Source organism: Mustela erminea, chromosome 20, assembly GCF_009829155.1.
Source record: "Mustela erminea isolate mMusErm1 chromosome 20, mMusErm1.Pri, whole genome shotgun sequence".
Lineage (NCBI taxonomy): Eukaryota > Metazoa > Chordata > Mammalia > Carnivora > Mustelidae > Mustela > Mustela erminea.
The window spans coordinates 27,316,263-27,338,927 of NC_045633.1; the positions used below are offsets into that span (position 1 = coordinate 27,316,263).

General features: G+C 40.2%; 1 protein-coding gene and 1 pseudogene across 3 annotated transcripts in view; both read left to right on the forward strand.

Moving 5' to 3' along the window:
* SDK1 (sidekick cell adhesion molecule 1) overlaps window positions 1-22,665 on the forward strand; it is an 854,095-nt gene that overhangs the window by 337,473 nt on the left and 493,957 nt on the right. For all 3 annotated transcript variants that reach the window (XM_032327040.1, XM_032327041.1, XM_032327042.1), the window contains exons 2-4: window positions 4,508-4,667; window positions 15,669-15,775; window positions 17,888-18,035. In XM_032327040.1, the coding sequence (XP_032182931.1) occupies window positions 4,508-4,667; window positions 15,669-15,775; window positions 17,888-18,035 (415 nt within the window). The remainder of the gene's footprint in view (window positions 1-4,507; window positions 4,668-15,668; window positions 15,776-17,887; window positions 18,036-22,665) is intronic.
* Window positions 8,293-8,416, forward strand: LOC116581552 (annotated as a pseudogene).

Below are 22,665 nucleotides of genomic sequence, written 5' to 3' on the forward strand. Positions count from 1 at the left end.
GACTTTTCCCCAGGTCCAAGTTTGATGATCTTATTTTAGAGGTAACTGAATCATTTTTGTCTTTATGGATCTTTTCAGACCTTTCTCTGTTCCATTGAAGGTATATAAGGATCACATGCTTTTGTCAGGGTCTCTGCAGACCTGAATTCCAATCCTTCTGTCTCTTTTATTGGTCACCAAAGCTTTTGAGCTCTGTTGCCTTGATGCCCTCTGAATTTCATGATCTGCATGTGTTTCAGTGGTAAATAGTTCTGGGCTCAGAGCAATAACCCTGTTATTCTGCACACTGATCTGTGTCGTGTAATGACTGTCACCTACACACGTAAGATCCCAGGGCACGGACGCATTTGCCTCCCCTTCCTCTTACCATAAATATTAGTGTCTGCACTAATCACACTTCTGTGATCATTTGGATCACAAGATATTTGCTTGCCAGCTGCATGAAACTATTCTTTAAGAGGATTTCTTTTCCTGCTTGTTCTGAATATGCAGCACAATTTGTACAGAGTATAGACGTGTTTACTAAACTATGAATTCTAGGAAAAAATGAATTATGGTATCATTTACATTTAAAACAGTCATATATTAAATCGATACTTTGTCGATTGTAAAACCAAATTCACATCCTTGAGTGTCTATTTTGAAGCCTTTTTTCTTTTAAAAGATGTATTTTCTATGACTCATTTTTGTAGGACACGGGAGCCATATGAAGTGATTAAATACGGTGCACATGGCAGGGCACTAATGAAGCCCCGAGCTCAGTCAGCCTCAAGGTTTCAAAGCTGTAGTCATCACACTTCAGCCTTATGAGGCCATGAGAGCAGACGCTTTGAGCTGAAGTATGTAGCAAAGAGGGACCCTGGACAGGCTGTCACTGCTGGCAGGCAGCCTGGGGATGCCCTTGCAGCATAACTCAGAGAGGGTGGTGTGCCGCAGCACCTTGGAACAGGACGAGGATCAACTGCTTTCCTGTCTGTCAGTCACAAATTTCAGTCACATTGCTGGACACTTTGCCACCTCTAGTCCTGCATCACACCTAGCCTGTATCCTCTTATGGGACAGCAACTGTGCCTTATTCTCATTGTATTCCCAGCACTAATAACAAAATGTATGTATGTGTGTGTGTGTGTGTTGAACAGAAAATCATGCAAGTCAGAGACCTAAGAATCTTTCTTGATACCTCTCTCCCTCAGTCCCATATTTAGTCCATCACTAATTTTCTTTTTTGCTACGTAAATACTGTTTTAAAGCTACCCATTTCTCTCCATCTCCACCACTACAACCACTACTGTTACCTTGGCCCAACCCCCCATCACCTTTGAGAGCATTTGCTGGGTCACCACAGTGGCCCTAAGTGGTCTATTCCCACCGCTCTGGCCCCTGTTAATTCCTTCTCCGTAGTGTGGCCAGATGAGCTTTTAACAGCACAGCCCCTTCAAAGGCTGTCTGCTGTCCCTCTGTAATAAAGGCTAATCATCATTATCATCATAATACTGGCAGTACTTTGACCAAGGACAGTGAATAGGGTGGTCATACAATTTATCATTCACACAAGGACACTTTTGAATGTGAAGTGGTGCCATTGAAAATCCTACAGAGATTACATGGAAACAAGGGTCTTAGCTTGCCTTGCCTGCATCAACCAGTAAGAAGAGCTTAGACCTTGTTCACCCTGCTTCCATTTGCTCTGTCTTCTATGCGTCTATAGATCTGCTTGTTTTTCAGTGTTTTGTACTTCCCAGGGTTACTCACTATGTTTGCTACCATCACAGGGCCTTTGCACATGGTATTACTTGAGTTTTTGAATCCTACTGCTGTTTAACTTCTGTATAACATCCCATTGACTAAGCTAAATCTTTTTTTATAGGATCTTAACACATTCATGAGTGCAATTTAACATTAGTTACCTGAATGAATAGTAGTAAGAGATTGGCAATATTCTATTATCCATGTACCAGTAATAGAATGTAGTGATCAGCACAATGACAAAATAAACTCTGTACAATTGGCCCTTGAACAACATGAGTTTGAACTGTGTAGACCCACTTATACATTTTTTTTTGTAGTACAATACTATAAATGTATTTTCCATATGATTTTCTTAACATCTCTTTTCTCTAGTTTACTATATTATACAGTATATAATACATACAATATACAAAATATGTGTTAATCAACTGTTTCTTTTATTGATAAGGCTTCTGGTCAACAGTATGCTATTAGTAGTTAAGTTTTTGGGGAGTCAAAGTTGTATGTGGATTTTTGACTCTGGGGATTGGTGCCCCTAACCCCGTGTTGTTCAAGGGTCAACTATATTTAAGTAATATATATTGGGGTGCCTAGGTTCAGTTCGTTGACCATCAGCTTCTTGATTTCAGCTTTGTTCATGATGTCAGGGTCATGCGATCCGGCTCCGAGTTGGGCTCCACATTCAGTTTGGAGTCTGCTTGTGTTTCTTTCCTTCTACCCCTTTCCCCACTTGTGCACACACATTCTCTCTCTCTCTCGCTCTCTTCTCTCAACTAAGCAAATCTTAAAAAATTAAATTGTATATATTAAGTACAAAAAAAACCAGTTATATGTACTACAGTTTAATGTAAAAATACGGTCTTAGTTTTAACACTGTTAATATGCCATTTGATGCTTAATTTGTTAAAAATACAGTAATTTACAAGCCTAGTTTAATAATTCCACAAATTTATCCAAACTTGAAGTTAAAATGTGGGTTCTTGAGATTTCCTTAAGAAGACACCCATGGCATTTAGAGTCATTATGTATACTATTTAGGGATTCCGTAACAGATTATCTGAATTTAAATGGTGATTTCACCACTTACTGTCTGGGTGGCCTTGAGCAAGTTAGTTTCCTTGGGTTTCCCTTTACCCATCTGTAAAAGGTATAAAATAGTGACATCTCTCTCATGGGACTTTCGTGAAAATTGAATAAGGTAGTGCATACAAAGCGCTTAGCACAGTTTCCAGCACATGATGAATGCTCAGTGACTACCAACTCTAACTGTTATCTGTGTTGTTGTTATTCTTTTTATTTGTTCAGCAAATATTTTATTCAGTATCTACTTTGCCTCTGGCATTTTTCTAGGTGCTGGGATTCAGAAGTAGTCAAGAAGAGGGCATGGAGTATGTTGGGATAACCTATAAGCACTCTTAATTTCAAGATCTTGTAGGTGTCGTGACTGAAACAAATGTCATGGTTTGTTGGGGCATGTTGGTGGGGAGAGGTTTTATCAGCTGGAAGGATGAGAACGAGTCAGCTCATACAGAACAAGGGGTATGTGGGGGTGGGAAGGAACACACAGGAAGGCCCCACATAGGAAGAGGCTCAACCTGGTTTCAGAGTTAAAGAGTGTTCATGTGTAAGTAGAGAGGGTCTGGGGCCTGAGGGAGGCAGGTATGTCAGGGGATTGTATTCGTAAAGTAAGAAGCTGGAATTCTGTTTATTTTAGTGTTGAAGAAAGAGAAACCCCGTGTCCTAATCAGGGTCATGTAGAAAATTCGGGATGGGCCCAGAACTAGAAGCTAAGTGTCCTGTGTTCATATTTATGTATTTTTAACTATTGAAGTGTACATAGAGAAATTGTACAAATCTTACACAGAATAATATTCCATGAATTTTCATGAAGTTAAGTGCCCTGTGTAATCACATTGAGAGATAGGTCCTGGCCTGCTTGGTATAAGCCATGCTGTTACACCCCTACACCATCCCTATCTCCCAGAGGTGACATTTATCCTGACCTCTAAGAGCACAGTTTAGTTTTGCCTGGTTTTGAGCTTTTCTGGACTTTGGGAGGGAAGCATATGCTGTAACTTATTTCTCTCTGGCTTCTTTCATTCCACATGTGTCTGAGATTTAGTGGTGGGTGTGTGTATGTGGGTGGCAATAGTTGTTGCATTCCCATTGCTGTGCAGGATTTTAGTATATCAATACACACAGGTTTCCAGTTTTACAGCCTGGCAGAATGCCCTAAAGAGACAAGGGATATGTGTGAGCTAGAGAAAGAGAGAGATGGAAGCTGGATGGCGATTCCTGTCATTTATGTATGCATGTTAATCTTGCTTATCCTAGTTATTTTTTTTTTTTAACCAACTGAAGGTTATATGAAGAAATTTCTTTTAGAGCCTCCATGTTGACCCTTGGTTGTTACTTTGAAAATATAATGCCTAGTTAAAACCAAGACTTGCGTGACCAAAGACTGCCCTTTATGCCCCTTTGTTAAACAGATATTAATCATAAATGGAAATAACTTGGATGAACTTGTCCGATGTTTTCCAATGATGCTGATCATTGAGCTTTCAGCCGTCTGAAATATCATTCAGGGTATTACATGTTTCTAAGGGGTCAAGGATTATTGGCTACTTAATTGGGCCAAATAGCCATCATTTATACTTCTTTAAAAGTAGGTCTGTTTAAATAAGTGATTGGTTAATTGGATGAATGCCATTTTCATGTGCACTTCATTCACTTTCTCTCTCTCTTTTTAATATTTCAGAAGATGTTGTGCCGTATTTTAAAACAGAGCCGGGCCTACCACAGATTCACCTGGAAGGCAACCGCCTTGTTCTCACCTGCCTTGCTGAAGGGAGCTGGCCTTTAGAGTTCAAGTGGATGCACAATGACCGTGAGCTCACCACCTACACCAGCGAATATAAGTAATTGACTGCTTGAAAATAAGATTCCATTTCAAGTTGTGTTTAGAATATTTGCCTTATTGGCCATAATAGCACAGAGGGTGAAAATATTTTATTGAATTTCTAATGCATTAAGATTAAAGGAATAGAATTAATTAGAATGTGATTTAATATTCTGATCTACATTGTATTTACACCTAGGAAGTCTATCATTATATTTGTAAAAGGAAGCCCGTTAGTGAAATTACCAGACTAAAAAAAGCTATAGTTACAGAGGAATGCAAATAACAGCTTTAGCATGATAAATCTGCTGTCTTGTGGCAACAGCCCCACCCACCAGTGTTTTCCTATTTAAGGAGCATGAATGTTTAAACAGAGATCTTTAAATCTGGAGTTTCTGGAGCTCTGAGCAGTCAACGGAAAATTTACCGGGCTAACTTTTAGAGTCAGGATGGGAGAAGATGAAGCTGTGAGGGAGGGACACGAGCAGAGCCTCTCACTCCAGCAGCAAAAAGGAGGTTGTGCCAGGTGTGGGGGCAGAGAACAAGCACTGAGGTCGGGGGAGGCCAAGATGAGGTCACACGCAAGCTGGGCTTCTCCCAGGGCCAGCAGTATCAGCTTCTAAACCTCCTGGTCTCCTGGCAGGGCTTGGGTCTTTCAGGTTTAAACCTATTTAGCTTCCATTTCTATGGAAAGGTTATTGTAACAGACGCTGTAGTTCTAAGTAGGACAGAGAGTTAGTGACTGCCTAAAAAGTCCCAGAGGTCCCCATATCAGCAATGTCATGCTCTTATTTAATGGAAATAAGAGAATTGGTTGTCCAGAGGTATTTTAAATAGAGTAATGGGCTTCTCAACATGGCTCAGGCGTTGGGGGACATAGCCCCTCACTCACTGACTTTGGAAGTCAGAAGTTAGGGGCATCCGGATGGCTCAGTCAGAAGATCACGTGACTCTTGATCTCAGGGTTGATCTCTACACCCATATTGGGTGTAGAGATAACTTCATAAATAAGCCTTAAAAATTTTTTAAAAACAGTCATTGGTTGTAATATGATGGCCCATGAACCACATCCAGCCTGCCCACTATGTGGTATGTATGTATTTAAAAAATCAGTTGAAAATATATATGGATATACACATGGATATCTCTCTTAATTGCTTGCCAGCATTTAACACTTGTAAGATTTCATATAAAAATCCGCTTTCTGGTCTCTCTTAATCAGTCAGAAGGCCTAGCCACCTGGCTCTGCTGACCCACACAGAAGAACTGTGCTTTGCTCAGTTCCCTTATCTATCTGCTCTTTGTAGACATAGAAGTTTGTGACCTCCTCTTTCACTATTAGGCCTATACTGTCAGAGTATCTGCTGTTGTAGGAACAATTAATCATAATTGTTGAGAAAGAGAGAGATGGAAGCTAGAGCTTCCATCTGGAGCTGGGGCTCCAGCTTAATGACGTAAGCTGGAGCAACGTTCAGAGCACGTTGACATCAGCAGACCCAGGTTTGAATCCCAGCTCACCACCAGTTAGCATCAGCAATGTGACCTCAGGCAAGCCAGGAATACCTACAAAATGGGGATGATCATACCTCATTTGTGGTGTTGTGAACATTGAAGGGCTCTAATGCAGGTAAAATAGTGTGTTTTCTGGCCCACAAGCAATCTGCTAATAAATCCGAGTTGACATTGTATATTAGTATAATGAGGTGTTAGGGATTTGGTTTTGTAGGGGGGCATAAGAAAGGAAAAGACAAGCAGGCTTACAAGGGAGAACCATGTGTGAGTAATGGGCTTTAGCAGCAGGTGCCTTGAATTCAGATACTTCTATTCAACTCCTGTGTGTCATTTTGGACAAGTGCCCTAACCAGTTTGATCTTGATTTTGTCATCTGTAAAATGGATATAACAGAAGCCACCGAAGAGGGGCGCCTGGGTGGCTCCGTGGGTTAAGCCTCTGCCTTCAGCTCAGGTCATGATCTCAGGGTCCTGGGATCAAGCCCCACATTGGGCTCTCTGCTCGGCAGGGAGCCTGCTTCCCCCTTTCTCTCTGCCTGCCTCTCTATTAATGATCTCTGTCAAATAAACAAACAAACAAACAAAAAAGAAGCCACCGAAGAGAGTTCTAATAAAAATGAAATGACATAATGCTTTGTATGCCCCAGGAAGAAAGGAATGAAGTTGCAGAAGACTCCAGATTGTTCTTCCTATAAAAAAGTAGTAATACGGATGATCTATAATGGTGGTCTTCAAATTGGGGAACATGGCCTTGGATAGTGGCAAAGGAATTGCTTTCTAGATTTTCAGTTTCCATATGTGTCTTTGCTGATGTTGAGCTGACTGAGAATATGCCTCTGTGTGAGCACTATGGTTCTCTTTTCCTGCCCTCTTTGTGCTTTCTCCCAGTTCACAGAAGGAAGGCTCACTTTCCCTGAGTCTTCCTGTGGAATTGCTTCTCCAGGGTGCAAGACAAGTGTGTAGTTCAGAATTTTCGGCTTGAACAAAATGTTGGACTCTTTTAAACAACCCCAGAGGAACTTCTTTCCTTTTACATATTCTCTTTAGGGGAAAGTAGATACTATAAATGGGATATTTTGATCAGTTTGGGGCTTTTAAAAATTCAGATATGTTGTGTAGATGAGCAGCAGGAGCTATACCAGTTTTAACAACCCCCCGTCCTTTTCATTCTCCAGCTGCTGTCAGAGAACATATCGTGCCTCAAGGAATAGGTAATGAGAGCAAAGCAAAGAATGTGTGCAAGGTAGACCCATGGCAGGCTGGGGCATCTTGTTTTATCTAGGTAGCAAACCTACAGCTGTGCCCTGGGGCTTGTCCCCTTACACAGAGTAGGACGAGAATATTCGGGATTTGTTAGAAAGAAGAATGAAGTTGAGAAGTATTCTTTTATGAAGCACAGTCTGTCTGCATTTTCCCCTCCTCTGAGATAAGAGCGTGATGAGGCCTCATTTGGAGATCTGAGGAAGAACGTGGTAAAAAGTGCTGCTTACTTTGATCAGATCCATATTCTATCTTGATATAGAAGGAACATGCACAAGAGGAAGGTTAGGGCTTTGTATTTTCTCAAACATTTATTCAGAGGACACCTTCATTAACTTTGGCAAAAAAGATTATTTAATATTCTCAATCCATACCCATTTTTTATTACTTTCCTGTGTTTTGCTTGCTGCTATGCTTCAACCTCTTCTCTACTTGTTTATTTGCTTTTCCTGTGTACTCATTGGATTTAAATGAACACCTAAATGACCACAAATATGTGGTCAATACCTTCTCTTTGTTGTTAATTTCTATCCAATTCTGTTTATTCTAGTGTTAAATAACTTCCCAGTCAATGAAATTTAAAATAATTGAAAAAACAAAAACAAAAACCCAGCCACTTTCCTGTCATTAAGAGACATTTTCTTTCTAAATTTCAAATGCCTAATAATTGTATTTCAAAATTAACACATTTATGTTGTTTTGATTAACTGTAATAATTGCAATGAATGTGTAATACGGAAGACTTTTTATAAGCACTTAGGATCTTTTGATCAAAGGACATCCTTTTAAAGTTGCCATTTGTATGTGTATTTTTATTTCAGATAAGTATGTTGGATGATCAATAAGTATCTTTCAGGCATGAAAATACGTTAGAGCTTTGCTCAGTGGCAGTATCGTAGCCAATGAGGTTTATCCGAGGCACGATTATTGCTAATTGAAAATAGGTCGGAATAAAATTCTATGGGGTAAATAGATTAACAACTCAAGTTCAAAGAGTAAAAAAATAAAAAAGAACAGTATGAAGGTTCTATCTGTTAAAGAGTTCATTATTAAAAATGGATAATATGGATTTCAAAATCATTGTTTAGATTCCACTGGATACATGTAAAACAGCAGTGTAACAGTTTTGTTTAAAATGCTACATCAGGATCTCCCCGGTGGCTCAGTTGGTTAAGCATCTGCCTTCAGCTCAGGTCATGATCCCAGGGTCCTGTAATCAAGTTTGGCATGGGCTCCTTGCTCAGCGGGGATACTGCTTCTCCCTCTGCCTGCCACTTCCCTGGCTTGGGCACTCTCTCTCTTTCTCTCAGAAAAATCAATAAAATCTTAAAAAAAAAAAAAAGGTGCTAGATCAGGGGTGCCTGCGTGACTCAACTCAGTTAAGTCTCTGATTCTTGGTTTCAGCTCAGGCTCTAATCTCAGGGTCCTGGAATCAGGGAATCCTCTTGTGGATTCTCTCTGGTTCTCTCTCTCTCTCTCTCTCTACCTCTCTCTCTCTCTCACACACACACACACACATAAATAAATAAATCTTTAAAAAATTCCTGAATCATATACCATGCCATTATTATACATGCAACTATTCAGATTTAGGGTGAAATAGTTTTGGTGTTCACTTTAAAATACACAAAGAGGTGGGGATTTTTTTGCATTGCTCTTTGCATTAGCAGATTTACCTGTTAATTTGGCACACTCTGGGTGATCCACAGGAAGGCAAAGCATTGTGGGTCTTTGAAGCAAGATTGCATGGGCGGCTTGTTATATATGGATCATTAAAATGAGATACAAGCTTCATTCCCATTTCACTAGAAACTGAGTAAGAAGAAATGGGTTATTCTAAAGCAAGAATGGTTTGGGGTAGATGTGATAAATTATATTCTGTTCACTGAGGGCTTCAGACACTCAGATAGGTTATCAAGGATCCATTGTATTTTGTCATCATTTTTTTAGACATAAAACCTGTCCCAAAAATCTCATGCTATTTTTTCAAATTACTCTTTCATCTACTTCCTTCTAACAAGCACCTTCAGCTGTCATATGTTAACCTTCAGGAGACCATTCCGAGTCTCAAATTGAAAAACATGGCTACTTTATGAAAATGGTAGCTGTTTTCTCACTGAAATTGAGTCCTTCTCCCCCTACCCCCACTTTGTGTCAATAGAAAATAATTATCCTATAAAGGGCACATCATATAAACTCAGCTTTTCTAGCTTTGACCAAAAATAGCATTTTCTTTGCTGCTTGTGTTGCAAACTGCACAATGAATTTCAGTGAGTTTCAGATGATTTTCATATTGATGCTTGTATCCACATTTAGGCAGAGGTGACTGTATTGGCAAAATTGTAGTAGTTAAACCAACTTTTCATAGCTGTCATAGGCAGATTTGTCTTTTTTTTCTAGAAAATATTTATTTTCAATTATTTTCTACTTTGAGATAAATAATTATATTCAATACAAATAGATGGATATCTAAGCCAATAATTTCTTAGTGGTAGGCATGATATTCATAGTTATAAACAGGAGGGATATTTGGATACTATAAACTGTGAAAAATCTTATCATCTCCTTAGGTGACCTATCTCTGTGGTTCACTTTCTGTGACAGTATCAATAAAAGAAGTTTGATAGATAATGATGATTTTTTTTATTCCAGTAAGAAAATAGGAATGGTTAAGGAAGAAAGTAACTTTTTTGTATGTCTTATAAAAAGATGAAAAAATTCACAATATCAATAAAAATTATTAAATACCTGGGAATAACCTTTATAAGAACCTACATGAAGTGGAAAACTTCATTAAGAGATATGAAAGAGAGCCCCAGATAGGAAATCTAAAGAGCCATGAAACCAGACAAAACATATGAAGCAGTTGTGTTTAAGACATTGGACATCAGGCAGCCAAAGGTGGTGATGCCTGCAGCTTTAATGCTGTGCGAGAATTTCCAGGCTATGACCCACACACAGGTGTGCACATGTGTCTGGAGGACTCCTGAGTTGGAGAGATTGGAGAATCCAGGGAGATCAAGGTAGAGTACCAGAGAAAGAGTACTAGGTATCCGTAGAGGTTTATTGTTGAGTATTAGAATTTTCATCAGCACATTCACGTGAGGAGATTCCCCAAGGCCCGGGAAAAGACTGCCCAGAAGTGATGGTGGTTCTTCCCATGCTCACCACGTAGGGCTGGTTGGGGGGCCTAGTCTCACCAGTCATACCAAAAAACCTCATAATTTATGGGGGTATTGAGTAGAGGATACAGAATGATCTTAGGTCTGTAATGAGAATTATTAACCCTTGACCAAATGCAGCTCTGATCCTGCCTGAGATTTTATAAACAAGACCGGAAAGGGATCAGGTGACTTTCAAGTATTTTTCAAGCATCAGAGAGTAAAACTTGAGAATATTTATAGAAATACAGCAATTTCCAGCACCAAACAGGGTAAAATTCACAATGTCTAGAATTGAATCAGAGGTTATCAGGCACATAAAGAGAAAGGAAAGCATGATCCGTAATAAGGAGAAAATTCAGTCTATTAATCTCTTAAGCCAAAGCTGACACAGGTATTAGAAGTAGCCGGGAAAGATATTGAAACATTATAAATGTATTCCCTGTGATCAAAGCTAAATACATACATGAAAGATATTAAAAGGCAGACGTCAAACTTCTGAGGACAAAACCTGTAATGTCTGAGATGAAAAACACATTGGATGGGTATTAGCAGATTAGACATGGCAGAAGAAAATGTTAGTAAACTTAAAGGTATAGCAACAGAACTATCCACAATGAAAGACAGTTAGGAAAAATAAAAGGGAATCAAACACAGTGATTGTCTACTTGTTTTTGTTTTGTTTTGTTTAACCTGCTCTGCCCCCTACTCACCAAAAGGAAAAGTCTACTGAATTGAGAACTCTTTCGTTAGGTGACATGTAACCAGTTGCTTTCTTCATTACCCCCCTGAACTGAACAGACCCCTGCCTGTGTCTTCCCACAAAGGGCTTAGTCCCCCAAGTTGTTTGGCTTCAGTTTTCTTGACTTGGTTTATCGTCACTCTTCTGTTGGCTAACTCTCCATTGGCCCTGTCCTCTAGAAACTGTGCAGCTCACCACAATAACAGTTATTTTTTGGCTCACGTGAATTAGTCTTGAACATTTTGGCTAAAATAAGTAGAATCCCTCATAGTCCCACACTGCTTAAGGCTCTGGGTCCTTTATCTTTTTCTTAACATGTTTCAGTCTGGATTTTTCATTTCAGTATTTTGTTTGTAAAGAAAGCTGTGGACTGGAACGCTTGGGTGGCTCAGTTGGTTAAGCAGCTGCCTTCGGCTCAGGTCATGATCCCAGGTCCTGGGATCCAGTCCCACATCGGGCTCCTTGCTCGGCAGGGAGCCTGCTTCTCCCTCTGCCTCTGCCTGCCATTCTGTCTGCCTATGCTCGCTGTCTCTCACTCTCTCTGACAAATAAATAAAATCTTTAAAAAAAAAAAAAAAGAAAGAAAGCTGTGGACTGACTGATCCCACTTTTGATTATGCTTTTTTAATTTCATGTAGGAAATTTATAAAAATAAAATTGAAAGCCTAATTATTTATCATCACTTCTCCAAAAGAAGAATCAAAGTAGTTTCAGGAAGGGTATAAATGACTTACAGGGGTTTTTTTTCCCCCATAACCATTTATTCCCTTTGAAAGTAAGATTGGGCTCTGGGCCAAGATATGGAAGTTTATTATAGGACTTGGTTGCTTATTTTCATGCAAAATAGATGTTTTTATACCAGCATAAAAAGTTGAAGTTGTAGGGGATAGTCTCACCTGGAGTGGCATGAAATAGATGTAAGACCCCCATTCAAAGAAAAAAAAAGCTTTACATCTAATTTTAATGGGCATGAAAATTCTCTCTTGGATTGAATTATGTTGCCTGACCTGAGAGGCAGAAATGCAGACGTGCCTTCATTATTCAGAACCAGCATAGGTCTGTCGACCTGTGTCCTTAGTCATAGTATCTCACTGTTGCTAAAAGATCTGCTCCACAGTAACCTGTCTGCTCCCAGGCAGTATTTTGTCAGACATTTCCTCAAATTTTAGTGTTTTGTGTTCAAGAAAACTCCTAACAGGTTCATTTATCCCAGTTTTTGAGGGACTGTTGATTGCCTAATGATTCTTAGTGCTTTACCAGGAAACCACGACTTTGAAAAGAGAGATGACTTGAAGAGGCATTATTTGGGTTTTTCTGTGACCATGGTGAGTGCCTGATAGCTTCAGAAGCTTTTCCAGCTGGGATTATTTTTGCTTTGTCCTGTCGGGTAGACACTTGGGGAATTCTAGGACCAGCCACAGAAACAAACTTTCGTAATGAAATGGAACAGGAAGCTGTTGCATGGACATTGGGTTGCTCTTAGAATCAGTCACCAGGCAAGCTGGAGATGGGGCAGGAGCAGAGTGAAGTGAGCCCGCTAGAGCCAAATCAGCCTGAGAGCCAGTCCTGTGAGAGTCCTGTGAGAGCCGGGGTGCTGTTGTTGGAGCCACTGTCCTGACTGGCAGTGGACACTGCTCTGCTTCCCTGGGGCCCGGGCTCCGCTGCGCCCTGGCACCGCTGCTGTTAGATGAGTCCTTTAGCCCCGTTCCTGTGTATCACCAGCCTGAGACCCCAAAATCCAGAGTACATGTGGCCAGTGTCACGCATCATCTCCTGCCTGTGTCCAGGGGTCTTCCTCCACCGAGACTCCGAGTGGAAATACTCCAAACACAGGAAAATGGTGTAGATCCCAGGCAGACAAAAAATGTCAAATGTTCACTCCAGGCAGGGCTAGTCAAGTAGTTGTTTGTGGCCTGGAATAGAGCTCGAGCCACTGCTAGAGAACCTCTGGGGTGGTTCTCATGGCCCATCTTGAGAGGCATTTCAGAACTAAGGTATTCTCCTACTTAGCAGGAATGGACATTTAAACCCTTGGTTTTGCTGTGATTTTGTGTTTGGTTTTCTTTAATTTGCTGTTCCTGATAATGAACTAGCCCTGGTAAATGTTCTGTTGGTCTAGTAGAATTCTGCCTTTCTACAGTGAGTACAAACATTCCCTGCTGTGTTTATTTGAAAGAGGAGCAGGCATTTTCTATACTTTAGTGGCATATGGTGCTAAGATTTTATCATACTTTCTTATAAAGAGCCAGGAAACTTTCTCTGCTTAAAAATGTGTGTTTATAAACAATAGGCTTGCAGTGAATATTCCCATCTGTTAGGTGAACATAATTTGTGTAGGAATTCCTGTAATAGGTGGAGTACTTTGCAACTTTTTAGTATATTTTTTCCCTGGCGAGACATTAGACTAAAGAGATGGTACAAAACAGCATATGCCTAATATTCATTTTTGTATCTGCTCCTCCCTGCGGTTTGAAAACACTGCTATTTTTGTTCATTAGTACATAGGATTACTATAGAAATTCATAAGAATTTAAAATCTATTTAGGATACTGCAAAAAAGAAAGAGAAAATGGAATGGATAACAATTATTTAAATATGGAAATGTTGCAATGATGAAACTTCATGTAGTTTTTCAAGTATGTACTCCTATAACTTGTGTTATTTCGTTTCCAAAAACTTTTGTGGACTTCATTATAATTTAATCTCAAAACTCCTCCTTATTTATAATCATGGTATCTGACAGTTAAAGCTGCTCATCTTTCTAGCCTTGATTTGTAATTTAAATAAATGGCATTGACTCTCTGTGTTCATTTTGATACTATTCTTATTATCCACACTAATTAATTTTTTGAAATGAGCCATTGCCCAGAATGAAATAAAATTTTGAAGATTAAAACTCAGTAATATTTTTCATAAAAGATTTTATTAATCTTGTCGTGGGAATATCAAGATCATTATCAGAGGGAAAACATACTTTGATTAATATTTGCTTAGTGCTGAATTACCTAGATTGTCCAAATGTTTTATTCACTTAAAAATTATGCCTTTAAGTTCCTTTTTCAGGTTGACTAATTGGACATACTTGAGTAAAAAGATGAGCAATCAGTTGAATGTAAGCAATTTCAAGCTATGCTTAGGAAGTGAGCCAAGAAAGTGTACCGTTCATGGTGCTTTTTACCTCATTTTTAAAAGTTTCTCTGATTATCCTTTGTGAGAAGTATTCTTAAATTGAAGATAACTATTAACAGAACATCTTTGTAATAAAGGATAGTATCACTGAGTTTTCTCTTTTTGGGAAATAGGCTACCATTCGATTGGGTGTTAGCTCTCTTTTTCTTTCTTGTGGTAGGCAAATTCCTTTTTGTAAAAAGTGTCCAGGACTCAGCCTTATTCTTGATTTGTTTTTGGACATGGCCTAGAAACCAATTAATGAACTCTCTTAGGTCTTGTGAAAGGTTTGGGCTCTGGAGCTATAACACTCACTTGGAGTGGTCCTTGGCTATAAATTGTACTTGCTTATGGATTTCAAAATATCCTAAGTTATAAAACTAACAGTAAACCGAAAGCAGGGCTTTATGGAATCTGTATCTTCTAACTACTTTTTTTCCTTCTATAAAATGTTACTGAAGTTTTTAGAAAGGCATTGATTTGAAAGACATGATTACTTAGAGTCATATAGCATTGAGAAATACCAATGAAGTCACCTTTCAGTTACTCACAACATTTTTAAAGTTAATGTCAGTCCACATGCGGAGAAGGAAGCGAGGGAAGTGTGTGAGTTGTTTTGGCAGGGGAGAGGGTCTGTAACTGTGAGCACAGAGGGGAATTGTGTCACCATATCACTGCTCTCTTTGCCTCGATGACACCTGTATCTCATCCTGAAAGCGTTATTTGAATTTTTAGGTAGAGTAACATGACATATTATGTAAAGTTTATTGTCAGTTCTAGAAATGACTTCTAGAAATTCTGAGAGAATTATAAACACCTTTTACTGAAAGGTCTAGTTTACGTGTAATGACCTATAGCTATTTTACATTTGTCATTTCTTCAACGACTTGTGAGTGTTGTCTACTACATGCATGGCACTGTGCTAGGCTCCAGGGGCAAGTGATGGACAAGGCAGATCTAGAACCTAGCTTGGGGTAATAATTACTGACAGCCTTGCTGGGGAGACAGACATCGATGACGTAATCTCACAAATGGCAGTTGGTGAGTGTGTCGACCAGAGAAGGATTCCACAGACAATAGTTTACCAAAAATAAAATATTTGTTGAGCACTTGCGAATTGAGATGCCAGAACTACTCTAGATATAGAAGCATTAACACTTCTTTTTGGTATTTGGCAGGTATATTATCCCGTCTTTACAGAGGCTTGATGCTGGGTTTTACCGCTGTGTGGTGCGAAACAGGATGGGAGCTCTCTTGCAGAGAAGATCAGAAGTTCAAGTCGCATGTATGTGTGCATTGGAAAAGTCTCCGAATGATAAATAACAGAAACAAAATGTCTGTGGGGAATGCTGATCAAAATCACTTTTAACCATTGTAGGAATCGAGATTCTGTCTTGGATTCTCTTTGGAACAGAATAATTGCTAAAGGTTTTAGGAGATAAGTAAACAGGCAGTGAGGCTGGTCCACTCGTGGTGACGGGGCTAATGAGGTCAATGCCCTCCCTGGCCATCCAGCAGTCAGGGGCTCTGTCAGGCCCTGTGGAGGACAGAAAACAAAGTAGTAACAAGATGCCTTCTGCTTTATGATTAGCTGCTCTTAGCGTTTCTGATACTCAGGTTCAAATGTTTTTCAAATAACAAATTAAACCCAGTTAGGTAAAATTTTGTCAGTTCATAATTAGTTCTTTCCAGTGATTTATTTAAAAATCCTTCAGCTACACAATAAAAGTAGGTGGATAGCAATGTTCTAGATGGCATTACTGTTAGTGACTTGATGAGGTCTCTGTGGGGCAGACCCATTTGGAGTAAAAGTAACTGAGGGAGATACCAGAGTGCAGGGAGTTTGTGTTTGATGTTGTATTTGGAAGGAATTGGAGACAGGCTGGCCAACGCAAAGCACTTAATACTTCTGCAGTCCAAAATCTGTCAAGGGTCAGGTCTCTCTAAAATGGCCTGTCTGCTTTATTTTATTTTGAATTTACTACCAAAATGTCTTGTCATTGAAAAGAAAGCAGTATTTCTGAAGCTTTAACTTACATGTTACTATGTTATGACAGATTTCAGAGAACTCTAGGAAGTTCCTAAACTGAGCTGTCAACCAGTAACTAGAATGTTTTCTTATTTGTTTTTTTGACCACAGGTAAGGCCTATAGTGTTCAGCATTACTACAAATAAAGTAATTTCTTACTACCCTACTATTCTATAATTATTAGTGACTGAGTAAGGAGCTGGTCCTGTATACATTTAGTTATGTTTTTAATTAGGAAGGCTCAACTTTTCTGAATTGTTGTGAAGTTACTCAGCTGAATTTTTCTGCAGAATAACTGAGAACTTCTATTCAACTGAATAATTGAAAACATAACTAATACATACAAAGTTTAGATCAGTACCCCAAACATATTTGAATAAGTTAACACCTTGGAATTTATTATCATGTATTAAATGCTATATGTAATATTATTTGGGGCTTTTTTTTTTTTTTTTGGTCAATTATTTGTACCCTTGTTTCTATCATTTATCTCTGGCTCTTGGATGTTCTCTTCTTTCTCTTTCCTCCTCCTTTTTGATAACAAGTTTCACTTTGAAAATAATCGTGACTATTTTCCTAATCTGTTTCATTAGTTTGTTTCATCTCTTTCCTAGAATATTAAATACGGCTTATTACATAGAAAATAATTTCCTTTGAATAAAAACATGCATAGATAATAAAGATTTTCTATGGACTATTCCAAATTTATATACATTGAAAGGAATACACATGTGCCACGTGTGTATACGCATATATCTGTATCTAAGCATAATGTAGACATTTTTCAGAAGTTTCAAATGTTACTCATTTAAAAGTTGGCCTCTTATACCTACATTCTGATGACTGGGTTTTTTTCTGTGACACCCATTTTTAAAAAGATGCTGTTTACTGGTAGCACAGGGACTGGAACAAAGCCTGCTTGCCCCAGATTAAAGGAAACTGAACCAGGCAACGGTGGCTGACTGGGCGGAACCAGCCTGAGAGACGGGGGAGATGGGGCAAGCTGCGGGGCGAGCTGCAGGCGCTTCATTCCTATCTCTGTGGCAGTGGGATGCTTTCCCACAGTTTATTCCAATATTAAAATCAGTTGCAAACATTTCATTGTAGTGTTGCCGCGACACAAAGACCATGAAGTTCTGCTGATTAATGCTTTTTGTGGGCACTTTGGAGGCACATGGCTCTGCCTCATGCTTCGCTTCACCCCCAGATCTGCACTCATCAGCATTACTGCTCAATCTCTCTTGTCTTATTGCTTAATTATAGCAACGTCGGTGACTTTGCTGTAATGTATAGTTATTTCCATCTTTGACCCTTCCCCCTCCCCCAAAAAAGTTTTCTGAACTTAAAGGGTCTGATTTTTCTCTGCAGATATGGGAAATTTCATGGATACAGACCAGAGGAAAACGGTGACTCAAGGACATGCAGTAGTTCTCAACTTACCATCCATCACCAGCTTCCCAAGACCGCAAGTGACCTGGTTCAGAGAAGGGCACAAGATCATTCCCAGCAACAGAATGTAAGTTGCTCCAAACTTTAAAACACAACTCATTCCACTTGTTGGCACCATTGACCTATTATTTAATGAATTTCACTGTATCAGTTAAGCCTTGAAAAGAATAATGACCTGGTCTGGTAGTCTTCCCCCAGTCCTTCTAAGCAGCTTTTTGGAAAACTTGGCTTGGAAATGTTTAAGCAGTTTAAAGCAATCGTCGTGTCATGTTACTCTTCGGGATGCTGCGTGCCCAGAATGAAGTGTCCTTACTTAGTCGTTATGGTCTGTTTTTCCCTTTCTTGAATGCACTTTTTGAGGTGTCATCGTCATCCCTGAGTTGTGTTTAGCTCCAAGAACTAATTTAATGAGTGCTGGTATTTACTTACAGAGCTGTGGGGTTTTTCCCCCTCTTTTTACTCAGCCATGTTTGATACTACTTTCTCTGACAATAAAACAGTAATTACCGCTTATTTCTCTTTATCCTTTTATCCTACCGTGACAGTTTTATTTCCCTTCGTCTAATTAGTGGTTCGCCCATCTATTGCAGAAGAGTTGCTTTGTGATTAGTTAAGCATTATTTCAAGGTGTTCCTGCCTATCCCACATTCAAGGTATTTATCTAATGCCAAACAGATTTTCTTCATTTAGAGCTTTAAGTGATTAAAAAGAACATTTGGTATATATTTCATAACTAGGCATTCTGCAATATAATTTAAAGATAATGTACCAAATATGAACATTTCAGGGATGAACATTTCTGAAAGAATCATGAAATGCTTATAAGCTTGGGCTAAAAGTCACATACTTACGCTGTCAGATGGTTGCACTCATACAAAAATTCATGAGAAGAAAATGCTTTTGTTTTGTTCTGTTTTTCTAAAACAGATATGTTTATAAAATAGTTTGCTGGAAAGGTTTTAAATGTAACTCTGAAAGTCACTGTGAGGTGTCAACTTGCTTTCTCCCTACCTGCCCATCCATGGGGTCCCTTCTCTAAACCAGGCTCTATGGCTCTTCTGCCTGGGCCTCTGAACCTGCTTGACACCAGACCATTCTTAGCCTTATTGAAAACATGTTTCTAGTCTTGTTATTGGAACAGGAAAAATATTGAAGTGTATAAAGGCCATATTTAAAAATTTAGTAAAAATACTAATTATAGTAGAAAGTGAGATAACTGCTTTCCTTTTTATTTTATTAAGAGTTGCTTGGGTGTCCACGTTTGTATTGATTCCGATGATAATAAATGCCTTTCAAGGTCAGTGAAACAAAGAACAGGGATCAATTTTTCATTCTTTTAGAAGGCTGTTATACTGAACAAAAGGCAGCTGAGGTAGACTCTTGCAAAATATTCTGAAAATTTCTAGCATTGAGCACAATGTGGGCTGGGCCAATTTGGGATGAATGCTAGGGAAGGGTGGGTGCTAGGGAGGGTGGATAGATTGAACTAAGTTCCTCTCCAAAATCGGTGCTTCTAAGTAATGTCAGTGGGAACACAGTCCGTGGTGGAAGGATTAGTCTAACTCAGCAGCAAGCAGCTGTACAGCCTGTCACCTGTTGACTTGCCGTCTAGCCAGATTCACAAGGCAGCATTTATTCAAGAAGTATGGAAGGAGATAGAATGAAATAACAGCTCTTAATTTTATAAGCTTTTCTTTTTCTTCTTGCAGATTCTTGTTAAAACCATTCAATTCCTGGCTAGCCACTAATGTAGGCTTTAACTTAGTGTCCCATCGAACAAATGATCTGAGAAGCTATTGATAAATCTCCAATCTCGGTAGAATAATACGCTGGTGATCTTTTTTTCCCCCCGCTTAGGAGATGAGATGAGATGAGGCTGGTTATGGATATTTCCACATTTGCAAGGCCTTTTGTTTCATATTTTCCACCTCATCATCACCCCCATATTTATTAAGTCCCTGCTGTGCAAGATGTCATAAATCAGTGCCCGTGTGGTTTTCTTCCTAAGTTCATACATCATTCAAAGATAAATTGCTTTATACTTCTAAGAAAGTTTGGCTTTGGATAGCAGTTGGGAGGGCATTTTTGCATGGCCCCTGCCCAAGCGGTTGGCAGACAGGAGTCAGATGGCTTAGATCTGTTCTGCACCACTAGAGGTGTCTTTTAAAAACTGAAACATTTGGCTGAAAGTGTTTCACTATAGGGAAACAGGTCAAACCTCTATACCTGTCAGTTCCCTAACACGGCTGTGGAGATGATCCTTTGCCACGAGGAGGAGAAACCTTGTCTTGCCAGCCCTACCTCCTGACTTTTTTTTTTTTTTTTAAGATTTTATTTATTTACATGAGAGAGAGAGCATGAGGGGGAGGAGCAGAGTAAGAGGGACAAACAGGCTCCTCCCTGAGCCCCAAGCCCTATGCGGGGCTTGATCTCAGGACCCTGAGATCATGATCTGAGCCGAAACCAAGAGTCGGACACTTAATGACTAAGCCACCCAGGTGCCTCACCACTGTGACCTTCAGAATGTGAGCTTTTGGCTTGCAATTAAATGATTTTTTTTTTCATTTTCAAGGGAAATAATAATTCTAATGTTTCCTAACTTATAAAGTCAGTTGAATTGCCTATTAATAATTTTAACAGCAGCTGTTATTGAGAACCTACTTTAAACACATCCTCCCTGATCCTCACAGCTCTCTTCCGAAGAAGTATAATTAGCTGTGCTTCTAGAGATCAGACCGAGGATTGGAGATGTTAACCAGCCCACCCAAGGACACACTGCTGACCAATGGCAGAGCTAGGGTTCTACCCCAGGCCTGTCTGGCTCTGAGTCTCATGCTGTCTTCTGCATCACACTCATTCTTCTTTTCACTTTATTTTGCCAAACCTTCTTGGTGCTTTTGAATTCTCTTTCCCTATACGTCTTATTTTCCTATTTCTCCCTTTTTAGAACACCAGCCTTCAAATTGAAATACTGCATGTTGCCGTGAGCCACAGTCACACACAGACACATTGTCCATCTAGCCCTGAGCCTGCCTGCAAGTGTATTATGTATTCGATGTATCGGGTCTTTAAGTCCCTAACTTCAGAAGTTTTTAACAAAAGAGAAGGCAAACATGGTTATCCAGTTAAGGCATGGGCTTTATGAAATTCAGAGGCCTCTTGGGAGGTAAGGTGGAAATGAAGTGTGTGTAGCACAGGGTGGGGGCAGCAGGCCAGAGAGGGCAGCTGCTGTGTGCAAAACCCAGCACCCGATCCCCGACAGCCTCTTTGTTCTTGAGCTACACACTTGTGGAAGGAGGAGGTTTAAATTGTGCAGCAAAAGGAGCAGCAAAAATCCATCACCATCCCAGAAAATTAGCTGAAGTGAATGTCCCCGTGGTGGGTGTGAGCTGGTGCACATTCACGTCAGAATGAGGGTAAAGGAAAAACTCATGAAGTTCTGATTGCACTTTGGGCTTTTTCCCCCATTCTTTTGCTGAGTACTTATCGAGGGCATACCACATCCCAGGTGCTGTGCTAGGCACCGAATATGCAGCAAGAAACAAAAGAAAGTCCTTGTCCTCAGGAACCCTGTCTCCAAGTAGAAGGAAACAGATGACATGCCGGCTGGTGATAATAGTGAGGAGAAAATGAAGCAGGGGCGGAGTGGGGAACGCAAGCGTCAGCTGGGTTGCTATACATGTAAAATCAGAGAAGGTCTCTCCCCTAACTACCTCTTTGAGCAGAGATTGGAACAAGTCTGGGGAGGAGGCCTGGGGTAAACCAGTGAGAAGAGCACCCGAGGTAAGGGAACGGCACATGTGTTGGAGGAACAGCCAGGCCGGAGCGAGGGAGAGGGCTGGAGAGGAGGTTCCCGAGCTGGCTGGGCCCGATTCCTAGATGCCGGTGACTTAGCCAGAGTGAGGACTTTGGCATTTGTTCTGAGGATCCGAGCAGAGCAGCAGCGTGATCTCCCTTGTGATCCATCTGGTAGGAATTCTGTGAGGAATGGACTATAGGGCAGCAGAATCCGAAACGAGGAAGCCCAGTAGGGGTTTGCTGCAGTAGCTCAGGTGACTCAGGTTTGGGGAGGGCTGGTGAGAAGTGGCTGATACTGATATATTCTGAATGTAGACTGCGTAGGATTTCCTGCTGGATTAGCTGTGAGTATGAGAGAAGGAGAGGAGCCATGGACAACTCTAAGAATTTTGGCCTTCACAGCTGATAGGATGGGCTTACCATTTCCTGAATGGGAGAGATGATTTGCGGGCAAAGGAAGTTCTGTCTCTATTTGGGGGTGGGTGTCTAAAATTGGTTTTGTACATGTTTGAGATGCATAGTAGATGGTCACGAGGATCCAGTCGTGAGATAGTTGTTTGTATAAGACTCAAGGTTAGCAAAGAGGTCTCACTAAACTTGGGCATTGTTAGTATGTTCGTGATTTTTAGACCTCTTTAATGCTCCGTATGAAACACCTAAGTCAGTAAGCGAAGCCCAAAGAGTTCATCGTATCAGTTGAGATGCTCTTGGTCAGAGGTCACAGAGGATGAGTCTGACCGAGCTAAAGGACCATGAGCTGGAGAACTTGAAGCATTTCAGAACCAAGCCAGGAGAAGGACGGGGAGAGGGCGGGACCAGGGTGGGAGGATGCATACCGGGACGGTGCTCGAGGCCAAGGCACAGGGAGCCAGTCAGCACTTTAATGGCTTCCCAGGAGT